General features: G+C 38.8%; 3 protein-coding genes across 7 annotated transcripts in view; 2 read left to right on the top strand and 1 right to left on the bottom strand.

Moving 5' to 3' along the window:
* Positions 1 to 2,232, top strand: part of LOC137137473 (programmed cell death 1 ligand 1-like) — a 5,012-nt gene extending 2,780 nt beyond the window's left edge. For both annotated transcript variants that reach the window (XM_067523763.1, XM_067523764.1), the window contains exons 3-4: positions 1 to 299; positions 1,455 to 2,232. The exon at positions 1 to 299 is cut by the window's left edge and continues 61 nt beyond it. In XM_067523763.1, coding sequence (XP_067379864.1) covers positions 1 to 299; positions 1,455 to 1,645 — 490 coding nt within the window. In that variant the 3' untranslated portion in view covers positions 1,646 to 2,232. The remainder of the gene's footprint in view (positions 300 to 1,454) is intronic.
* Positions 2,233 to 3,593: 1,361 nt separating this feature from the next.
* Positions 3,594 to 6,755, top strand: LOC137137998 (uncharacterized). Its single transcript, XM_067524891.1, has 6 exons — positions 3,594 to 4,001; positions 5,003 to 5,052; positions 5,138 to 5,449; positions 5,538 to 5,609; positions 6,371 to 6,511; positions 6,603 to 6,755. Exons 2-6 carry the CDS (start codon positions 5,010 to 5,012, stop codon positions 6,641 to 6,643), a joined length of 609 nt encoding a protein of 202 aa, XP_067380992.1. The 5' UTR covers positions 3,594 to 4,001; positions 5,003 to 5,009; the 3' UTR covers positions 6,644 to 6,755.
* Positions 6,756 to 8,707: 1,952 nt separating this feature from the next.
* LOC137137997 (uncharacterized) lies at positions 8,708 to 17,856 on the bottom strand. Of its 4 annotated transcripts, none has more exons than XM_067524888.1 (11): positions 17,607 to 17,856; positions 16,314 to 16,373; positions 15,294 to 15,415; positions 14,210 to 14,360; positions 11,835 to 11,864; positions 11,465 to 11,494; positions 10,761 to 10,840; positions 10,539 to 10,608; positions 10,352 to 10,456; positions 9,956 to 10,126; positions 8,708 to 9,437 (listed from the first exon to the last, which is right to left on the bottom strand). In XM_067524888.1, exons 1-11 carry the CDS (start codon positions 17,629 to 17,631, stop codon positions 9,304 to 9,306), a joined length of 978 nt encoding a protein of 325 aa, XP_067380989.1. In that variant the 5' UTR covers positions 17,632 to 17,856; the 3' UTR covers positions 8,708 to 9,303. The 4 variants fall into 4 exon arrangements, with proteins under 4 accessions (XP_067380989.1, XP_067380988.1, XP_067380991.1 ...); XM_067524887.1 differs by having other exon boundaries at positions 10,539 to 10,629; positions 17,607 to 17,854; XM_067524890.1 differs by lacking the exon at positions 11,835 to 11,864 and having other exon boundaries at positions 17,607 to 17,854.
* Positions 17,857 to 24,468: the final 6,612 nt, after the last annotated feature.

Here is a 24,468-nt window from a genome sequence, read left to right as displayed (position 1 = left end):
CATCACACTAACGTGGATCTTCCCTGTCAGTGCTGTCAGGTCCACTGACTCACTCATCGTAGACATAATGGATGTGAAACACATGAGGAGGATTTACAATTATAACAGCGAGACTGAGACTGAGCTGTATCCACACGAGCTCTACAGAGGACGAGTGCTGTGTGACCCACAGCTCTTCATGAAAGGACGGATTGAATGTGTCTTTACTGATCTGAGGCTCAACGACACAGGAACATATCAGTGTGTCGTCATGTTTGACAGATACAGAAGCTACAAAACATGTGACCTCAACGTGATAGGTAAGTTGTGAATATCACGGTCTTCTCTGGTGATTCTGGTGTGTTCACTGAGCTAAAATACACAACAAGGTTGTTTCAGAATGATACGCGCTGTTTCAGAATAAAAGGCAGCGTACAGTGATTGGAGTAAATGAATTCACAGATTCATAATGAAATTGAGTCACCACTCACACATAAATCTTTGATTATCCCACAGTGAGAAAATGATCATTATTACGGCAGCAGAAGGTGCAAATGTGAGGCAATTTTGTGCCATGTGACAAATCTTTGGAAACACAAAAATCAGCAATACCAATAAGTCTACAATCAACCAGTTGCACTAAGGTTCATTGTTGTTGTACAAGCAGTAATTACAGTGAGTTCTGTCGATTCACTGGGAGCAGCTCTGATTGTAAAGTCTGATCACAGCAGGAAGAAAAGACCTACGATATCGCTCCTTCAGACTCTAAAGGAGCTGCTCACAGGTGTCACTGTGTCATACAGGGGGGCGGGTAGCTTGGGGATCTCTGTGATGATTTCTTGAACATCACCTCGTTTTAAGTTGGACAAAAGCCAAAGTTCAGGAAGGACAATTTTGGTTGATAACAGCAGCATTTGTACCAGTGACACAGCTGGGCCTGTTTGTTTGGTAATAGTTTGTGCTCATTTCTGGCTCATACGTTATTTCTTTGTGGTCAAAGGAAAGTAAATTGGCAGATTCCTGTGTAGTTACAGCCATTAAAATAAAGGTGAACATTTGACGACATTTTCTATTTTTTTTAAACTACCTAATGCTAATTGTTCCGTTAATGTTCCTATTTGTGCCAATAATTGTCTTTGAGGTGCAGCAAAGTCTCCCATTTTACTACATGCGGGACTCTGGGGTGGATTCTCCTGCTCTACTTCAGGGTGCAGCTGCAGTAAAAATGAGCCATGTCCCCCCATCAGTTACTTTTAGAATCACATCATCATGATTAGACATTTGCCTCTTTGTCCTCCTTGTCTTTAACGTAAGGACACACTGCTAATCATAATACATTTATAAGCCTTTATGTAAACAACCATGTTAGCTTTTGATTCCTGCTACAGAGAGGACAGACATTTAGACACATGCTCTTCTCTCTTTACTCGTTCCACTGCTCAAATGAATCACTCACATTTGTAATGTCTTTGCAGAGACCCCTGATCCTCCTCTTCAGAAGAATTCAAAGCCTGCAGGCCGAGGAAGGATCTGTCTTTTCGCTGCTTTTGGACTGCTGCTAAGTGCACTGGTGACAATATGTTACAATAAGTGGTGCCAGAGAAGACATGTACTAAGTGTTTTTTTAACTCAGGAATCTGAGCAGGTCGAAACATCTGGGGTCTGAAAGTCCCAAATTAGTGAGAATGAGCTAATTTGGCACGATACAGAAAGTGACAGTGATAATACAACTCAGACCGCACAGATTCTTATCTGTGTTCCACTTTTCAACAACATCAAACTGGTCAACAACTGTTACTCTAATCAAATTTGGGAATGAATGAGGTGGAGACATGGACCCAAAAATACAAAAACACGAGGGTCATCCATGTATTTCTTTTTAAATTGGAAGATGATGATTTTCAGCCCATGTTGAGCTCCTGTCTGCAAAAAGCCGACAGAAATGCTGCTCCCTGATTGTTTCGGGGTTTTTTGACATGAGATGAATGAGTCCACTCCCCCGGCACCAACACTCATGCCATAATCAGCGTCACATCACAAACCTCTCTCACTGTGATGTCGCTGGTTGTACTGTTGCGGCCAATGATGTGGTCTCACATGGTGACATGTGAACACTGTAAATACATGTGTTTATTCTCATCTCATCTCTTGTTATGCTGGTGCTTTATTTAGTACATGTAAAATCCTGTGGTCACTGAACTATTGAAGGGCCACTGTGTAACAATGTGTTAAAATAAATGTTGTTTTTTTTGCAAACAATAAGTGAGTGTGAGTTTTTATACTGTGGTGCTTAGAATAGAATAGAAATAGAAATAACTTAGAATCTTCTTGCACTTTGTGTCTGAGCTTTTGGGTCCAAACCTGCAGGAACAGTTTCACCACTGTCAAAGTCTGTGTCAGCAAATATTTTGAAAGACATAGTTTCTTGTATGTTTACTTAACCTCCTCAGAATCAGCGCAATTTCGAGACAAACAGTTTCCATTTGCTGAACTGCAGGAGCCGACATAGTAGAAGAGTTTGTCCCTCAGAGGCTCTGACTTTGTTGAGCATAGAGAAAACTCAAACTATGAAATGTTTATTATAACAGAACATGTCAAACAATGTTTTAACGCCTTGTGTTGGAATTCTGGTACCTTCCCCTCAGTGTGGTAATTCAAATCTGGTCTGCTCTGGTTTTACACAAGAAGGAGGGAGGACATACAGAGGGGTGTGGACAGGACAAGATAGAGCAGAGAGAGATCAGAGTCACACTCCTAAATACAACTACTCTTCTTATGATTCAGTTTGTCATGTCCTCATCCTACCGTTATCTATTAGTACGCTTGTTTTTATTGTGTTTTAATCATTCGCTGAAAGGTTCACGTATGTGAAACCAAAGAAAAGATGTTCAGGGGACAAACAGTGTGTACTCTGAGTAAAAACACACACTGGCGTAAAAACTGTTGCAAATCAACATGTGGACAAATGATCCGCTGTGGCAACTCACAGGATAAACACACATACACACACACACACACACACACACACACACACACTCTGTTGTCGCAAAGGAATCTGAAAAATGCAAAGGTCGGATGGGAAGTAAAGCAGGTATTGACACGTATAAATAATCTAACTGCGTCAAGCTCAGAAAGCTGGGATCAGTGAGCGAGGATGGGACGGATGAAGACACGAATCAGCGCGTGCTTCAGGGTAAAGAGCACATTCCAGCAGGTCGTGGGTGATGAAAACACAAAGACTTACAGTACATACACTAATACACCTAAACAATGGAGCCGTAAATCAAACTAAATTACTCTAAAGCAGAGGATGATACACATCAATAAAACATTTTAATCTGTGTAGTTCAAGCCTGGAAACAGCAGGAGACGACTAAACTAATCAATGCTTTCATGATTTCTACAATGTGTTTTTATTCTATTTAATAGTAAATTGGCCTGATTGCTTCTGTAATCTACTGTAATCTAACACAGCAGCGGCTGTTTCAGTGAGAAACATCAGGAGTCACTTTGTGTAGCTTTTATAGTCGAAAGAGCTCGAAATGAAATCACACTGCTGAAGAAACTGGGTGGGGAGTGAATCTGAACTACACCCCACAGGAGAAAAGGAGGCTAAGAAAAGACACGGCCAACACGGAGCTGCAGTAGGAAGTCGTTCTTATAACCACAGGCAAACCTGGCAGTGGCACAAAACATGAATCCACTGTCTATTTTTGAACCTGGAGTGTTTCAACGTGTTCATCGTGTGTGCGTTGGGAAATGGTCTGTAAAGCTGTGTGATGAAGTCAAAGCCTTCTCTCATTTATGTGTTTGATAAGCTCGATAGGGGACTTTTGACTATTGCGCAAGACTTTGGCTTGAATTGCTGAAGGAAAGCACCTGGAGGTGGCAGCAGAAAAGTGAAAGCATGTTGTTTCCCTCCTTTCGATCGATGCAGGCGACAGGGATGTGATCCTCTGTGTCACGTGGTCTCGTTTTTTGGTATCAGGACCTGAGGACCCTATGAGCTAAAGGTCGGAAAGGTAAGGTCCTGTCACTTTGAGGAATAGGATAAAAGTGAGAGATGACGCCCGGAGGCGAGGTGGCACGTTTGGGTGATTTACAGTCTCTGCAGAGATGGTTCTGTATGTGCACAATGATCTGGATCCTTGTGTGATTCGGGAGATTTGTTCAGGTTTACAACTATAGTCTGACAGAAAGCTGATAACTGTTCCCTTTGTCTCTGTTTCAGATTACAGTGGGTGGTGGAGGGAATTACATTATCTAGTGGTTTAAAACAAACAAACAAAAAAATTTAAACCACTTTAAAGTTTAAAATTGAATTTAAAATTAATTCTAACAATAAAACCAGTTCTTAATTCAGCCACCTTTCTGACAGCTTTTGACATTATAAACATGTAAATGTAAATGTCGAGCTAAACTAAAAGCATTTGTGCTTTTATTAAACACAATGAATGATAGATAAACAACATCCACAGACAGGAGTCAAACATTTACACATATACAGTATCTTATTTTAGAGAGTATATGCTATTGATTGATTCTTTAATATATAAAACATCACCAGTTTATCACTTTAGCCGTTTGCTTTTAAAATGACAGTAAATGCATCTTTGATTTTTTGATTTTTGATTTTTTTATAATTTGGCCGAATGGTCGTCATTTCGACGTAAAGACAGCTAGTTATCATTGAAGCTCTATTAAACAGTGGTACGATGCCAAAAGAGATGAGCTACAGCATGTATGCAGCTCTGGATTCCAGTGATGGGCGGATGAGATTTTAGGAAACTTTTCTAACTTGTGCCAAAAAAAAAAAAAAAAAAAAAAGATGAAAGCTTTCATTTCTTTAAAGTCAGCAGTGACACCTAGGGGGGTTGTAAAGTACATAGCATAAACTACAGATTAACTAGTAGCTTCAATACGTGAATGTAAGCTGTGTGAGGACGACAAATGACTTCCTCCTGCTATTGAATGAAGGATGCTGCCGTGCACTGTCATTCGTCTCCTCTGTCTCCTCTCACAGGAAGCATATGATCTGCAGGATCCTGCCGCTCGTCAGCCTCACTTTCTGTGGTGAGTATCCGCCTTCAGCTTCACGCTCAGCGCTGTTTGGATCATCTTGTGCCGTGATGCTATCGGTCTCTCTCTTTCCTTGCAGTGGTATTTTCTCTGAAGGTCACCACCAGGCTTCAGGGCTGTTCCACAACAATTAGTGTGGAGATTGGCAAACCAACCAACATGACCCACATTAACCTGGACTGTGTTTTCCTCTCCAATGTGAAGAAGGTCTTGTTCTGTTTCAGTAATGGTCAAGAGCTAGAAAACTTGTACCATCCGCAGTTTATTGGACGGGTTCGATCCAAAATAGACAAAGAGGAAATCGTGATTACGCTGGCTCAGTTTAACACAGACGACGAGGGAAACTATATGTGTATATACAGAAACACAGAAGACAACACGTCAGCCAATGGTGGGTTAACTCACTGGAAGTGATTCTGATTGTTATGATGACCGTAACATGTTAATGATACTGCATCAATATCACACATTCCCCATAGAAAGTTTTGTTTTGAAGAGGCCCTCGAAGAATATGTGCGTCAGCGCAGCAGAACCGAGACCAGCACCTGAAGGTAAAGTGAAATGGTGACTCAGTCCAACCACTGCCGTTTGCATTGCATTCAAATACTTGAATTCCACGTACCCACCGATAAAAACTGTTGACAAAACCGTGACAAAAATAAACATCAATAAATAAGTGCAAAATAGTGACTATTCCCATATTTGATCTTTGAGTCTTTGAGCAGAATAGGGCTGTTTTTTTTAGCATTGGGTATTTGTTGCTTAAGGCACCACGAGGTGCAGGGAAACTGAGAACGGAGGAAACAATTCACTGAAATAAATTGTCAATGAAACTCATGAAAAAAATCATGCAGACGTTTTCTTTTCTTTTTTTTTTTTTTTGGCTTTTTGTTCTGACCTTTTATAAAACATAGTTTAGATTTCTTGGGGAAATGAAAGAATCACCCCTGAAGTGAGTTTTGATACAGCTCAGCAGCAGATTACTGTAGCACCACCCTGTGGCCGAGCTGTGGACTGTTTATTATATCAGTGCCTTTCATTGCATCTATACTATCATTGTTTTCTGCGGTTAGTCCAACCGTACTGAGCTGAGCTTAAAGCGTATTTTTAAAAATCGAATTGCTTTTTGAGACCGTGCACCAAATCAATGGGCTTTAATGGCTGGACAGTATGTTTTAAATATGTTTCTGGGAGTGAATCCAACATCACACACACATTTAGCAAAGTGTTGTAAATGACATTTATTGTGTTGTCTATGACTGTTATCTATTAAAGGAATCAAACTTTTCACATCTGTTCTTCATTCTATCAGATCCAAAACAGCCAACAGGAGCTGTAAAGGAAAATCATCCATCTGGCGGTTTTGGAGTTGCAGCAGCTGTACTTGTACTTGTCGTAGTCATAGTAGCTGTAGTAGTCTGGCATAAAGCTCGAACAGCTGCAAGACTAAGAGGTTTGTTTTCTCATGCTTTTCAACGCGGTATATGTGTCTGCATCAGTGTGTTACAGATCGTGAGGTACATTGAGTTGTGTTTATCTCACAGATCTACAGCTGAATGGAGGTGTGTCCTCGTCTGAAAGATAAAACGGAGGAAGAGACTGTGGTGAAGTTGTTAGAAGACTAACTGTATAAAACTAACTGTAAGACCTTTTCCCCAGTAGCGAGATGCCGAAATGTCTCCTGATCGCAAAAATAATGGAAAAATATTAAGTCCTGCTAATTAGTAGGACTTCATATATTCAGTAAAAACATTTTACTGAATCTTACTGTGTTGTTGGTGTCAATTCCTCTCATCCCCTAGATGCACCAAGGATCCAGCTGAATCCTGTTTTTTTATTTTTTTATGAAGGTTTTTCTTAATCTGCGATGTTGCACTATTACTTCTGGTACAGATTTATTGACATTTTGTGGTATGTTTTAATTTTACTTTTTAAAACACTGTAAATTAATTATTCTAAATTAAGATGCATAATATAATAAGTGCACAGTATAGAGACCCCCCAGGTGTTGGAAATATTGTAAAAAAAAAAAAAAAAAAAGACAGGACACAAAAATTGTGGTTCCACAGGAAAATGTAGCTTATTTATCCCAAACTTTAAAAAAATCTGTGTACAACTCATATTTATAAACCTTGATGTACATACAAAAACCTTTAAAAGAAAATTCTCTAGTTACCATGATTCATATTTTTACATATTCATGTTTTCATGCCTGCACTATTATAGGGGAAACATAACATTTCTATTTGTGCAGCCCATCAATCATAAACCCAAATGTCTTGGTTGGCTTTGCAGTCCCAGTACTTTTGGAGGGGACTGTAAAAGTGTTGAACACTGTGTCTACACTAAAAGCGTTGTCAGAAGTTTGGTGTCTGTGTCTTTTGGTTCTTTCATCTAGTGTTTGTAAGTGTCCCCGCAGTTCCTGTCCCTGCCAGCTGAGGCTTCCCACCACTGTGTTCCACCTCAGTCTGTCTTCTCTAAGTATTTAGAGTATTTACCTGCTAAGGAGCGTTTTCAGTTTGTTTTATTTCCTGCACCTGCCTGCTGTAAGTTTGAGTTTCTGTTATTGCTAATACATTTTCTTCTGCACTGCCTGTCCCGTGTTGGCTCTCGCTCTTGAATCCCTGTGTGTGTTGGAATCTTACAAGCGTTTCAGCTTTGTGTCATGTCTATCTCACACCACCAAACATGCTCACATACAACCTGCAGCATATTTGTCTGTGTTTATTCATATTCAGTGATGGTGTATTGAGCTCTGAGTGCTTCTAAAATGTGGGTGACCTTCACTTTGTGTTGGACCCTAACATCTCCTGTGATGACACGCATGCACCACAGAGACTGCTGTTGCTCTCCAAATGTGCTGCCAAGTTACGCTTTCAGTGTAGACACAGCTTTAGAACAAAGTGGTGTGTTGTTAATTTGTAATTAAGTTTCCAATTCGTTGGTTAATTTTAGATGAGGTGGCCAAAGGTTTATAGCCACTTCTTAATATAATGCACTCTAGTACGACTCCACCACCAGCCATGACCTCAATAATGAACACAAAGCAGAATTATCACATTTCTGACAGTTTCAAGTAAAAAAACTAAGAAAGTATAACCTTGTAAAAGTAGAATTCATGGCAGAGCTGCTGTATTGGATTGCATTAGATTGAACAGGTGTACCTAATTTAGTGGCCTTGCCTTTCCATTGCCTTTCCATCACATCTGGACGGTAGAAGGCTACCTGCTCAACCATAAAGGGAGAAATACAGCGATACTGGCGCCTTGAATGTTGTGATAACAGTCAAATCAGTTCTTTACTTTCCTTAAGCTGCATTCACCTTCTCTGCGGCCAAAAATGACCTTTTTCCTCTTCCTACATTGGAGCTTGTTAATATTCAAAGGCCTGGCTGAAGTGAGCACAACAGAGTTTAGGAACATGTTCATCCATTTCAAGAGACCCTCAATTTATTGCAGCACAACGTGTTAAGACGCAGATTGTCTTAATTGAGTTGGAGAAATCTGAATGTTGGGACGTTCACAGCTCACAGTGTGTGCAGGGAACTTTTACGATTTAACGTGGCAGTGCCCTTTATCTATGGAGCACATACTTAAAATTAAAATGTGAGGATGATTATCGTGTGTGACTGTAAAATAAGTAACATGCAGCATTTGTATGGTTTAATTCGTTACCTAGATATAGCAAAATGACAGCAGTGAAATGTATTTTTTCTTTATTTTATACAAAGTCCAATTACAAAAAATATTTTCTTAAAAATATTTAAACTTCTAGTATTATACACAGAGACATGTTAAGATCATAGAATTGTTTAGGTATGTGATGAAAGGAAGCTGCTCAGTCATCATTGGTCTGTGGTTATGCAGTTACCATTCTTCAGTACTGGCCTGGTCCTCAGAAATATAAAGGACAGTTTTGTAAAAGCTGCCAATAAAAGTTCTTTATTTTGTGAGAACTTTGCTTAAGGCTGCATCCAATAGTGCTTTAACACAAAACACTGTCTCTGGTATCAAGAAAAAAAAAAAGAGTTTAGGTTTAAAAAAAAAAAAAAAAAAAAAAAAGCTTTAGACTGTTAAGTTTGAAAATCCATGTAAACGGAATTTGGTTTAAGCTACATTAGTTTGGTATTTACAGCTTGTTGGTTGACAATTTCTCGAGCTACTGAGAAAAAATGTGAAATAAAAAAGAAACACATTTGTACATTTTCAGTCTGTTCCAGTCTGTGTCTCTTTGTTGGCTTTGGTGCTAAGAAGATGAAGAGGTCAAAGAGAAAGAGAAGGGGAGGACAGACGACGTAGCCTGAGGAGAAGTGAGGAGCTGATCGCACAACGCCGGCTCGTCCAGGTTTATTTCAACAAATGGGCCACTGGAGCAAACAACTGAGGAGAAGAAAAGGGGGAAACAAATTCACAAGTAAAGTATTAATTTATATCAAATTTATCCACTCAAAGTCTGCGGGGATTACAGCAGAGGTAATTTCCAATATTTCTGTGATCTAGCTCATCACGCTTGGTCAGAAACTACCTTTAAACACCTACACATTGTAAGGTACTGTGTGTTTTAGACATGCAACATAAAACAGAAGAGTTAACGTGCACTTAATCGACGGTTTTGCTGTTCACATCTGTCTCTATCTTGTCCTCAGTAGCTAAAGTTGTTGACAGGTTTAGCGAAACCAGCAGTTTCCCCTGTTTAGCGCTTCTGCAAGGCCGAACATTTCTGACAGGACATCAAACAAATGTAGTTTCCTGTGTTCTAAAGCTTGGAGTTACATTGAATTGAGCCTTTCCAGACAAACTAGCACCTGGCAAGTTTCACTTATTAGTACAAGTGCAAATGCTAAAGAGTTTCGCTCATACAATCATGTCATGTTTTTGTTATTTACACAATGTCTTACATGGATTGTTGTTGTTTTCGTTCTTCTGCTCCTCCCCAATGCCGTCCAACAAAAGATTGGTACTTGTCGATGGGGTGGGGGCCTTGTCAGTCGAATCGTCGCACGCTGAGGGGCTGCTGTCACTGACGGGTGACGTTTCCAAACCGTTTGCATCTGACTGTTCCTGTGGAGCTGGAGAGAGGGAAGGGGGCACACAAGAAGAAGGAAGACGGAAACGTAAGATGGGGTGAACCTAAATGTTATTTCTCCAAACCTTTTCCCAGGTTTGGAGAACTTTACTCATTGGTAAACCTTGTCGGGGTTTGTTCTCGAGAATAGTCTGGAGAATCTTTGTTACTCACTTAACACTGGCTTTTCAGCAACAAACAAACAAACAAAATGAAAATATTTTTGTACCACTTTCTCCACTGGAGGCCTTTTCCTCTGATGGTAGACTTGTGCCATTGGCCACTTGAGGAGTTGAAAGCTCATCAGCGGTCACTTGGTCAGGGGCTGGTCGATCTGAGATACAAACGCACCAGTCAGCTTTGACTTACACATCATCAGGGTAATTTAAATCCAGCCACGCACATGCTTTACACACCTAGGTCGTCTAGGTACACTGGCTCAAAAGTGCCGGTGGGTTCGTTGAGGCGACTGACAGGACTCGGACGCTGAAGGTCAAATGAATAAGTCTGGACAATCAAACAAACAAGCTAAAATACGGTGTACAGGAGCATTTGGTAAGTGCAGGGTGATGCAGTGAGTGAGTGTGAAATAAGTTTTTACAAATGAAAAAGTGACATCTATAAATATGTCCTCCTACCCTGGAGACTCTCCGGAGAAAGTAGAGGATGACGCACAGAATGATGATCACCAGGATAATCAACACCAGGATCACATAGCCTACAGACATAAATAGCTGCTCAGTTTCATTAGCAGCTGTAAGAACGTTTAGGGGGAAACTGACCCCCCCTCATTATCAGCAAAACAAATAACAAATATATAATCAATGAGTTGAGAAGGAAATATAGATTTCTAGATAAGTTAAGCAGATTCATAAACCAAAATTAGCTGATAAATGAATTTAATTATTGTGGAAAATTGTAGCCCCAAAGTGTTCAGTATTACTGTAATAATGTAAAAGCATCTTTTCATAAGCAATTAATGAAATGAAATTATGAAATGAGGCACATACAAATGTGAAACACATAATTGGAACGACAAACTACTTTGCTTACTATTTATATATTTAGTTATATGTTTAGTGCACTAAATAAATTGATGCACATTTTTTTCTTATGGGTGCTTTGGGTGCCAGTAGGTAGAACAGCGCTATATACGTGCAGACCATTAACCATTTACACCCTAATAAATTACATGTCAAGTTTCTAGGTCGAGGTTGTGTAAGAAGCAGCAATATGGGGAAAACCAATGAGAAAGACACAGCAAACTCGAGGAGAGTTGAATAGAAAAGTCGGTCATGCTTAATAAGTACTAAATATAATAATGGCTGTAGAGCAGACTTACCCCAGGAAGACCCTGCCTCTTTGATTGTTACTGAAAGAGACAAGGAAATGGTTACTGTCAGTGATTTAAGGTTAAACTAATGTCAGTAACTGGCATCAATCTGCTAAAGAGAAGCAAATTAACTTAAACCACACAACCACAATGTCCTCAATTTGATTCCTCCTGGGGACATTTTTTACCTAAACAAACCCTCTTAGTTTCTGTGTGTTTCCTGTCCAACCCACTGCTTTCTATTAAAGAGCGAAAGCGCTTTGTAACGTTAGTGATGTTCTTTAGTCTAATGTAGTTAAGATGGGATTTTGACAGCTTCGTATTAAATCGCCAGGTGGTTTATCAATGGGTCCCACAAGGATCAATATTAGCTCCTCACCTGTCTTCTTCTTTCTCCGCCACAGACAATCTGTAGATCATGGAGAAGATATTTGGCATTTTGTTTGGGGAACAGTTAGTGAAATTCTTCATTAATTTTCAGAATGGGTGCCATTCATTTCTGTGTGATTCCAGCTCTAGTTGTACTTGATTTGTTGCTATTAAAAAAAACACACACATTTCACATTTGAGTAGGTTTACGCCAAAATAGAAAGAACTGTGTGAAATACAGCCACTGAGGTTTTATATGATGTCTCAGCCTAATGGAAGTAATTGACGAGCTGTTGTTGGGGTTTTCTTGAACTCGCCCTGCTGCTTCTGTCAGCAGTAAAATTACCGGTTAGCACCAGTGCAACACTTCCATTTACAGCCGTTAGGCCAAAGTCACGACAACCACAACCAAACAGATCAGGGGGTTCTTTGGGTCATGAACTGGTCCATGTTGCTCCACATTTTCTTCTTTCCATCATTTTTGTAACCTGGTCTTTCACTTTTTACCTCTTACCACCTCACCTGCATGTGGAATGGTGCGAGGGTGGGCAGTCACAGACTGGCCTTCACGTTTGACTTCACTTTCGGATGCCTTTAAATTTGGAAAGCAATTCTATTTCGGTCGTTTTGCTTTGTTCCAATGACTATTTCAGTACCAGCTTATTCACCACCTACTCAGCTCTTGTCCTGAGTCGCTTGCGCTCACAGTCATTGCATGATTCAACATTTACAGTAACATTTAATTCTTCGTTCAAAATACAAAACTATTCTTTCCAACAACAGAAAGGTGAAATTAATTAACCCAAAGAAACAAACATGTAAGACGTAGGGGAAATATAGAGCAATAAATGTCAGGGATTGATAATGCTGACAGGAAGTAACGGTGTTTCTGCGTTGTTTCTGCTAGTGTGACTAATCTAACTAATCCATGCATCCAGTGGACCAGCAGCTGTGGACAAAAAGCTGAGTGCAAATTAAATCAGACCAGTAGTGGAGGAAAACAAATGCGGAGTGAACTAGTTATGCAGCAGGTATGTTAGCTTGACTTTTGTTGAAATGTGTTGTTAATGACAGAGTCTGTTTAGCCAGTTACTCATGTGGTGTGTTACAATATTGATATTGTGTACATCCAGTTGTCCAAAATATCCTGGAAGTTAGTGTTTTGTGGTAATTAGCAATGTGGTGCTGGTCTGACACAGTGTTTTTTACTGTGGAATCAATAGGCTACTGCTCATCATGGCTCAATGCTTTTAATTTTAGGCAGGTGGAGGCTGAAGATTCTCAGGACAAACATCTGTAGTTGTGTATTGCTTAGTTGCTGCAGGTTGATCCACATTTCTGCACTAAAACATACAGCTCCAAAGTAGAACAGAGCTACAAGCAACAAATGTGCAATCAAAAAAAAAAAACAACAACATAAAAGCAAAAGCTTGAGGCTGTAACCATCTTTTTAGCTCATTTGCAGCGTTTTGTACTGCGCCTATAGATTCAGCCCTGATTAGCAGGATATTTCATCTTGTGGTGGATTCTGAGGTTAGGATGACAAAGCCTTACCCCGACTGCTGTTAAGACAATATGTACATCTACTTCCTGGAGACCATTTTTGACTTTGTGTGCAGTCACGAAGGAGTTTTTCTCCACCAGACACGTGATTTTTGTGCACAAAGGACTTTTGTCCAAGACCCGTGTTCCTCAGTCAACCAGGTTGTTTTCTAGATGTTCAAACCTTTTTTTTAATTAAAACAAAAAAACAAAAAAAACAAAAACAAAACGTACCTATATTGTATGCACAAACTACCTTTGATATCCTTCTGATTGTTAGTTAAAGTATTACTTCCTCCCTTGCATCTTCAGTCAGCATATTAACAGCTCCGCCTAAATCTAAAACTAAACTGTGAATCAACCCAAAGGAACCTGTATGTTTTGTTGGGTTTTTTTTGTTTTTTTGGAGCAAAAAAAAAAAAAAGAAAAGAACAACACATGCGCATCTTTATGAGTTAAGTGTCCAGTTAATTTTGAATCTTTACAATTCTGGCACAATTTCGTAAAGTGGCTCTCTTGCACAAACTTATAATCACAAGTGATGCAAATAATTTTCTTAATTACTGATCAAACCTACTCAAGTTAAATATGAAATGTTATTGTATTTTATTTGACAGTGTAACTGCCCAAAACTTGCAGTTTAGACTAAACAGTGTTTGTACCTGCCTGGTACCCTATGTGCAAAAGAGACCTGTTTTAATAGTGCAAGTGTGCTAAAGTGTGTGTCTGTGAGGCAGCTAGAGAGTCTGAGAATGACACTTGTGGTTTGACACACAGGAAGACAAAGCGAGGTGCACAACTTGTGATTCTCCCGTTTGTCTCTGAGGCGATGTGCTACAGTACCTGGCTTTGAGGTGGTCGCCGTCACTGTAGAAGAGGCTGTGACGTCGACACCACTTGGCATGAGTGTTGTAGCCCCGCGCTCGCTGACCGTGGTGGTCTCCTGTATCACTGTGGTGTTAGCTGCCTCCGTTTCATTTGAGCCTTTTTCATCCTGTAGACGAAGTTACGAGATCAGTGTCATTATTTATCTCCCATAATTATAAATTTAATTTCCAACCTTCCAGAAGACTCATGAATGCCCTTTAGTATCAGAATTAACGTTTTCCCCTTTAAAATTATGAAAAATTATTTATTTAAATACTCAATTAACCATCTTAATGACTGATTAATTACATTACATCCATTTTGTTTAATTTGATTTTCAGTGCAAAACCCAACATCATTAAATATACATTGATTAAAAAGGGGAAACAAAACTAATAAAAAAGTTACTGCAGATGCAAATTATTTGTCCATTAATTAACAAATTAATCATGTTAGTTCTACCTGATCATCATGATTCTGTGGGTATTGCATGTTTATGAAGGTCACATTTATGAATTCAAATGGGGTTTTAAAAACTTGAAGTACTTGAGTGTGTGTGTGTGTGTGTGTGTGTGTGTGTGTGTGTGTTTCTTTTCACACTAGGCTGGTGAGTTACACCTCAGTCTTTAAATATGCTAAATGATATTTATAGACAGTGAATACAAATAAAGTGGAAAATCAATCTCATGAAAAAGGGGGACGTTGGAAGATGGAAATCAGACATTTGCTTCTATCTGCTTCTATCATCTACCACAACATGACAAGATGCTGACTGTTGTTTGTTTTCCCTTTCGAGTTTTTTAGTCTAAGGTAATGAACCATCAGAAGGAAAGAGAATTAGTTAAAAAAAAGTGACTTACAGTTTGACCTTTCAATAATGAAAAAATAACATCAGGTACTGCTCTGATATTTCTTTTCATTCAAATTGTAAATATCAATTTCCAAACCAGGACTTATTTTGCTGCACATTCACAAGTAAGAGACACAGGCAGGGTTTAGCTTTGAGACAACATGACGCTGTCATACTGTGAAGGTGTATAAAGGTACAGCTTCAAGATACCTGCTTGCTCTCAACTGCAACCGGAGCTACCGTGCTCACTGAAGCATTGGTCTGAGAGGGGGGAGAGGGCGCCATGGTTTGGGCAACTTCGGCTTCAAATTGATCCCCTTGAGTTGTGTATGCTGGGTCATAAGAGAAAAAAAAAAAACGAGAGTCAGACAAATGGTTTCTAAACATCAGCGCTGGATAAATAGGAGACATGGGGACTGTCACTGTGATGGAAAACACGGTACAACGCATCTGACATAACAACATGAAAGGCCAGTTTAGGACGGGACAACACTGAGCGGTATACTGTATGACAGCACGGCTCGACCCAACACTGGAGGACAAGTAACAGAAAAAAAGAGTACAGTTTGGACAGTACCGCTCAGAACAGTGCAGCACAGTCGAGTACAACATAGTACAAATTATGATATAGCAGTACTGTTCAGGACATTACAAAAAAGTACCATTTGGAACAGAACAAGGCAGTATACAGATCATGACCAGCCAGGACAGTTCAGGACAGGACAAGACAGTTAAGTACAGTTCAGGATAGCATGCATCAGTTTAGGACACTGTATTACGATACACAGCAGCCAATGACTGTTCTAGCTACAGTATATTCCAGGACAGCAAAGCACAGTATCATACAATGAGGACAGGACCAGAAACAACGTGCACAGAGTATAATTACTGACAATAACAAGGAGTACCATTTGTCCGAGCGAAAAGCGCCAGGGACAGTTAAGAGCGGGACTGTCTTCTGTCAGAATGATACGGTAATGCAGGCGTGGAGACCACAGCACTGCATTCGTTCTAAAAGCGGTTCACAAACTAAGATTTGTTACCTTCAGTGACGTTTGAGTTGGTGAGGTTGCTGTACTTAGACAAGCAAACCTGTGTGAACATTTCCAGATTTACTATAGGGTCAGATTCTGACTCTCAGCATGCTGTTACTCATGTAAAACAGATTTGGAAGCACTGCAGAAAACAGCTCATTAAGCACCATGTTAATCAAGTCTGATGTCACTGTACCAAGAGTTGGAGACGACACAGTTTCACCTTCTTCACTGGAAACAGCAGAACATGCTACAACTGAGACAGAGAGAGAACAATGAGGAAAACAGAATACAAAGTCATTCTTTACGGTTTATTTAGGCAAAAATAATGGAAGACCATGAATAGGCAGCATTTTAAGGTTATGTTATACTTTACATTCTAAAACTTAAACCCTAGATTCTTGTTAGCCAGTGCAAGATTCCTCAAACACTAATCTAAGCATACAGGTGAATTAGTTGACTGCTAAGGTCTCAGTTGCACTTTACAGAGCTGCTGCTGCTGCAACACCTTCTCACATATGTGAAAAGGACAAGTGCTGGTGTGAAAATGTGAGCAGAGAAATAAAACAAACACACGAGTGCAAAATGATTCCAATAAGAATGTTGGAGTGTAGATAATAAAATTGCCATTTACTGTGTCCTCGAATCTCTCAAAGTTTTACTTAATGTGCATAATTTTTTAAACAAAGCTTATTCTCCTGATGTATTTCGGTATTTTAATAAACTAACATCATGTCCAGTTTATGTTTAGTAATACTAATGAAGTAAAATACTAAAACAGTTGCACACTGTTATATTTTCTATGGCTAAAGCAATAATGGATCCAAATAGTGCAAATGCCTTCACAAAGTGATTTGCATAATTAAAAAAAATACTGTACCAGGATGATTTAATGCATTTTTATCATTAACCGAATATCGAGGCTTTTTAATAACCTTTAAATAGCTAATTGTTCATGCATGGTTGAGTCTCGTAAATTTACTTTTCAACTTTTACTTTGAAATAGCTTGATAATGCGCTCTTCCATGACTTTTACTTACATTGAAGCTTTCATGTGCCCCTCATTACTTCCTGCGTATGGCAGTGTTTCCTGGGTCCTTGAATGAACCTTAATCATTTAACTAGTGTAAATGCAAGTGCAGATTTGACTAAGTCAAGCCTGTGAACACTTCAGTGAATAAACCAGTGGCTGTGAGATTAACAGCACTAGATGTTTTATAAAATGGACCCAATCGGGAGTGAAATGACAAAGGTTGTGCAGCACCTGGTTGAAGCAACGTGCACAAAACCTCAGCGTGAAAGCTTTGAATTTGAAGTGCGAGTGAGTGCGGGAGCCCTGCTCTTACAAAGTGAATGCTCCATTTCCGCCTTTTATTTTTTTTACTTTTAAACACATCAAAGTTTATCATTAAACAACTGATAAAAAAAAACCCAATCAATTCGTTAGAAATCGGAGATGAAGGCAGGTTTTTAGTTGAGCTGAACTCACCGAGGAAGCAGATGCACAGTTTCATCGTGGTGACGAATTTGCTCCTCTCTCTCCTCCTCTTTCTTAGATTTAGTCAGTCAAGGAAGGCGAAAATATCATGAGCAAAGCAGTTGGACTGTTTTATTTAATTCTGTTCCTTTTTACGGTCCCCTTCCTCTGTCTTTATTCTCACTTCTCTGAGTTTTCAGTTTGGTGCGCTCTCTGCCTCGCTCTCTCTCACTTCCTCCTTCCAACAGTCTTCTCTCAGTACCTCTCGACCTTTCCTCTCTCTCTCCCTACGTCTGCAGCTCTCACACTCTACATCATGTCTGTCTCCGTCCCTTTCATCCAATCTGCCGCTCACTTTTTTCCCCTCTCTTTGTTCTGTCATAAAGGTTGGTACATATTAAGTAGGAATAGTATTAACATCAAATTGCTTGAAATTGCTTGAATTGCTTTGAAAGATACCTAATACAGAAAAAGTGACAGTGCAGCAAAATGTAGACGGGATTCTTTAGTTTCAATGTAGTGGTCACTGTCATAATAACCTGTATGCAGCTAGTTTCTAGAAAATGTAATAGAGAAGATGGCTTGTTCATGTTGTTTAGTATTGTTTAGTGTGTCATTAAGATTTCAATCCCCTTTGGGCCCTTTGTAGAGAGTGTGAAATTACATCATCCATGTGTTAACTGTTTTAGGACGAGGGCGCCATCTTGCGATCTATGTGGTATGTTCATTGTGTTGCATACCACCCACATTTTTTTTCTCTTGGCCAGAAAGTTAAAGTTTGACAGCATCGTCGAAACACTTGATCTCAATTGGGCGGAAATTCGTTTAGACAGGTCACGGTCTTTTTTCGTTTGGTAGGGGCACAGTGGCAGTGGATTTGAAACAGGTGGTCACAGAGGACTGAGTGAGAGACAGATTGAACATGTCCGTGAGCACCTCAGCCAGTTTTGAAGAGCAAAGCCTTCATGTGATGGCAAGTGATATTTGCAGGCAAACCACATCCATTTTCATGCAAATGTTTTTACTTTGGTCAGATATGTGTCAGAGCTGGGACCACATATGAAAGTGGCCCAGATCTGAAAAAACAAAAACAAACAAACAAACAAACAAACAAACAAACAAACAAACAAATATATATATATATATATATATATATATATATATATATATATATATATATATATATATATATATATATATATATATATATATATAAATATATATGAAAAGGAAATCTTATATCACATTCTAGACATTAATGACTTCCTACTTTGACATGACAGTGGTCCTTGATGTTGCAGTGTGCAACCTTCTTGAGCGAATATGTCACTCGTAATCAGTTCTCTCCGCTCTGCACAGCTTTCCCTCCCACTGCTCAGGTACGGCTTCCCCCTACTCATTCATCTACTCACCATGCTCTGCGCAGCCCTTCAGGGAGTCGCCATTATCAGTAAACAGTAGGAGATAATGCTTAAAACTTACAGACCCTCTCCAATGCTTTTGGATAAGAACAAGTAATTACTGCAAACATTACATTACAATAACACCAAAATCCGCTGCAAACACTGAATTCAGAAGCGTAAAGGTAAATTATTGGTCATAGTTTTGGGATAAACAGCTTTGCAGTTTATTGTGGTGTTGAAGTGGAAGTTTGACCTCCGTTCCACTCGTTCTTTCTTGATTTTGTTCCTCACCTACTACCAAACAGTCATTATTTTCTGTCTGGTACACTGCCTGTCTCTTTGCCTTTACTTTCAGTATCAGTCATTATTCAGGAACCGCGTCACCGACCACAGTACTGGCTTCTGATCAACACAGGATGCTAGCTCTGTGTTTGGCCTCTTGCAGTACGGTAGTCACGTATTGGCAGGGCTGTCGAATACTAATTCTTAGTTTGTCACGCACAGTGATGATGATCTCTTTATCATTTCAAAAGCGCTTTAAATTGAATTGACTTTCACTATGTTTTTGACAATTTTAATGATTTCAAATCAGCTGGAGACTTTCTTACTGCTTACTGTGATTTGTAAAAATCAATAAAATCTTCTCAGTTTGGTGTATTTTTGGCAAAACAAAAAAGATGAGATGCTTACATGTGTACATGATATATATCTATTTATATATAGATATATCTGTATATATTCAATAACACGCTCATGCCATAGAGGCTCTCCAAAAAGCGCCTCACCCTCAGGCTGACACCTTCCCTCTGCTGAACTTCCTGAGCAACAGGCCCCAGTCTGTCAGAGTAGGACAAAGAACATGTAATATCAGAACTGTAGGCGCACGGACCCCACAGGGATGCGTGCTTGAGGCCGCTGCTGTACTGTGCACCCTGTGCACCTATGACTGCGTGGCCACCCACACTGACCTATAATGTGAAAGCAGACAACAGACAATGTGAAGCAGATGTCACGTCTTCAGCCTTATATTAACTGGGACCCAGGGCCCATGTTGTGGGCATCTCACTGTCTTGCTGTTAGTAAGTTGCAAGCTCTGCACAGATTTCTGGAGGAGATTAGAAGTCATTAGAGGGGTGGCGTCTTTAAGAGAACGACCAGTTATTATTAGTATTTGTCAGTAAGTCTTCCCATCTCCATCAAATCTGAACAATTTCAACAAATTTTTAGCCAAGAGAAATAAAATGCAGGCAGTATGCAACACAATGAACATACCACATAGATCACAGGATGGTGCCCAAGTCCTAACACAGTTAACACATGGATGATGTGTTAACTTCACATTCTCTACAAAGGGCCCAAAGGTGTGATTGAAATCTTAATGACACACTAAACAGTATTAGACAACTATTAGACAAATGAACACTAGCAGTTAAATCCAATTCATTCATTTCCTTTCCACATTTTCAAGGAACCAGTGCAAACAGGGTATTATGACATTGATCACTACATTAAAACCGTAGAATCCTGTCTACATTTTGCTGTGCTGTCACTTTTTCTGTATTAGGTACATTTTCTTTTAATGCTCATCGAAAGCAGTTTGTTGGTAATATTATTTAATATGTGCTGACCCTGTGCTTAATATGTGCTTTCCATATTTTCAATGCAGGACTTTTACAAACCTTTATGAAAGAAAAAAGGAGGGAAAAAGTGAGCAGCAGATAGTGAGATAGAGAGCAACATGAATTTTTATTACCTTGGAAAATTATCAGACGTTACATCAAAGTATATTACTGAAACATTTTTATTCACACTTTTTGATTGTAAATCAAAAGATCTTTTCCTAAACAGATTTTGCAATTTACCAGTATATTTACAATTACAAGTTGCAAAAATGTCGCCACAACAAATCTAATATGCCAACATGGACAAAAATATGACAACATAGACCAGACATAGGAGGCTGAGCATGGTGTTGTCTGCGGAAGCTGTAAGTAGAGCAAGAGAAAAAGATACCGTCAAAATATCACAGTGTTGATGTAGAGATAACATTCACTGACCATAAAAGGCCTGGCTATATCGCAAAGTAGAACAAAATGTTTATGTGGTGTGAGGAACTGTGGCTGCCACGTTTATTAAACAAAACTGGAGGAAGTGCCCCTTAGCTTTTTGCAATTCCATTAATAAATTATGAAATATAAACTCTGTATGAACAAAGTCCGGCATCTATACCACGACCAACGCAGCATATTGTGTGTATTCAGTTTGTATTGTTTTACATTACATTAAGATAACAACAACAACAACACAGGAAACTTATGCTAAAAAAGGTTTTGGTTACCTGAGCAGGAACGAGCAGATGAGTCTTCGTCATTGACCGACCGTGGCGGAGCGTTGAAAATATCTTCAGGTATGTGTAGGTTGAAGTAGTCCGTATCATTGCCAGATGCATCAAAATCCTCGTAATCACCATAATACAGTTCAGCAGTTTCATCGTCTACCGTTGATAAAGTTAGTGTGGCAGCTACAGAGAATTCAAGACAGAAATCATTTAATATTTGGTAAAATTGCACAGTTTGTAGTAAAATGCAGTCAAATCATTAGCTTTGCAGGGTTAAATGATAATATTTATAGTCTTGGAAAAAGACAAAACACGTTTTTCACATGGATTTTGTACAGATTTAAGTATTTTAGTAATCTCATCAACTTTGTTGTGTGTTCTGACCCTTTGCTTAGGAACCGTCAGTGTCAAATGTATTTTACACAAACACTTGTGGTGTTCAGACAAATACATTTAAGTGCTTCTTTGCGGTGTTTAAGTTAAAAGGTTACACTGTTCATTTCCAGTTGCTCGTGATACATTTGCAAATCAATATGCTCCAGTATGCTACATTTTAAAGAGAGCACAACATGATTCAAAACGTAAAGTAATGCTCAGACGTTTATGCATTTTTAAAAGGATTGTTTTCAGTGTAAAGTCATACTGATCAGACAGGTTTGCTGGCATAATCAGTTTTTATTTTTTATTTTATTTTTTGATTTACCAGGCCGATCGAGTAAACCTGAGTCAAGTGACTCAATGTAAATCTACTTGTTAAATATGGTAGAGACAAATCCTGTCAAGATGCTCTTTCAAACTAAGTATAGTACCACAATTATTCTTTTAACCAACTCACCAACAGGACACAAAAGCAGGTAAACCTTCATCATCATCCCCATCACAATCACTTATTCTCTCCTCTTCTTCTTCAGATGACGGATAGCTGCCTTTCTACATTCTATCAACTCACATCAGTGTCTTTGTCTGTATACACATTACTCACACAGGAACTACTGTAGCTAACCACAGTCAGAAGATTTTTACTTCAACACATCGTCTGCATCAGCTGATTAAATCATAGAGGGTTTGTAACATAGTATTCCACTGAGTACTGTTTTATCTTAGAAAATACACACTGGCTGTGGGTAAAGGAGAGTTCTATAAAGTGTAAGCAACCTACACTTTTGCACTTTGTGCCTGAAAAGAATTTTCTACATTGAATGTTGTGTTTGTAATGATTGCAATTACTTCAAAGTCTTGAGTTTAAGCTATTTTATCAGCAATCGGATGACAAAGACAATTAGTTGACGTGTACTGTAAGAATAAGCTTCAAAATAACCTGCATTTCAAAAGTAAAAGAACTCACTGTGAACTATTATCACTGTCTATACTTTACATACTAACGTCTACTCAATAGTGGAAGATGTTGTTGTGTACGTTTACTAAGTAGTACTTCCGATCCAATTCCAAATATTTGTTCATTCAAGAGCATACTTTTGTAAAATGATTAGCAAATTATTAAATGATTAAAATTATCCTGTATATGTATATGTCATTTGAAATTTGTCATCACATCATAGAAGCCATGGCTTTGGTGTTTATCTGTTCCGCTTACCATAAGTAGGTCGGATGGTTAAAACATTAGGTTAAGGTTTGAGTAAAGATGACGATAAGTGTTGATGAAAATCTAAACATTAAACACTGGTCCCAGAGCAAACTTTGCTAAAAAAAACATTTTTACAAATTCCACAACCAACAGTAGTTAGTAAAGTTTTTTTTTTTCTGGTAATTGATTACTACAAAGGTCTACATCATAATAGCTGATGAAAATTGCCTTAATCTATTGCTCAGATATCTTGTTTTCCAGAATGGGACAGACAGACATCAAAACATCACAAACATCACCCGTAGCTAAAGTGAAAGTCCCCTTTTAACGACCAGCACTCCCAACATTTTCTGACCCTAAAGTTTGCCTGTCTCTGCTTCTCTCTGCGCCAAGTGTGCACGAGTTACACGCTTGGTGTTGCTGCACTGAGATCTCTGTTAGGTTATAGAGCCTTGGAACTTAACTTACCCACAACACATTTATTTTATTTTTTAAAACAGGTGGTGATGATACCAATACATTTTCAGAGTCTTGTCTCTAAACGAGCAGCTGTAGAGCAGTACACTATTAAAAAATATCTGTTGGCAACTTGTTGAAAACTTCAATTGCACAGTTCAGCCGACTTGCGAACTTAAGGGAAGTAACAAGAGGAAGGGGGTGATATGTGAATAGTTATTGGAACATACATACCAGATGCTGTATGACGCTGAAGCTATATGCAAATCTATGTACAGTAAGTTACTTTGATTGGTTTTGTCTCATTTAGTTTGTGCACATTTATTATACATTTTCACAGTTTTCCATCCTCTGTTTGTTCTGTGGCCTTTTTTCTGTGTCGTTCTGAAACGTAATCGAAGTTCTTAACCCAATGCGAAATGGCCACATTGATTTTACCTATTGTGTAAACTGTATATCCAACTTTGGTTCATTCATATAAAGACACAGAGATTTACTAGAAAGAAAAACATTAAAAAAAAAAAATCCACACAAATAATTATCACTTGGTAGAAAAATTATTGTCATGCCATTTCAGAACAAACATATTAGTTATTTTATCCACGACTCACCGACAGCCCACATGAGCAGGTAAACCTTCATCATCACCATCATCGTTACTTCTGGTCTTTTTTTTCTTCAGAAAGTGAAAAAATGAAAAACACCAAAATCCCTCCAGCTGACTGACTCACATTACCCACACAGGAACTAGCCAGCCACAGTGGGATGGAAACTGTTTGTCACATCAGCTGGGTCAACTGGTATTACTATAGTAATGTTTGTATGTGTGCGAGTTGTAGTTTTGTTTTATAGCTTGTAAGTCAAGTTTTTTAATTCTGCTAATTTACACATAGTAGCTTGGATCTAACTGTAGACAATTCACTGTGCGTTTTCTTGTGTGTGTGCTGTAGGTGTGTGAGTGATGCAGGAGACAGTTCATCTTCCGTAGAAAAAAATTTGAATTCATTATTGAAACATTAATAAGTTCAATTGGGAGTTTTCATTAGTTATTTCTAATCAGATAACTAATTGATCATTTTGATAAAGAAAAAA

Source organism: Channa argus, chromosome 12 (genome assembly GCF_033026475.1).
Source record: "Channa argus isolate prfri chromosome 12, Channa argus male v1.0, whole genome shotgun sequence".
In the NCBI taxonomy this organism is placed as follows: Eukaryota; Metazoa; Chordata; class Actinopteri; order Anabantiformes; family Channidae; genus Channa; species Channa argus.
This window is presented reverse-complemented; position numbering and strand designations above follow the sequence as displayed.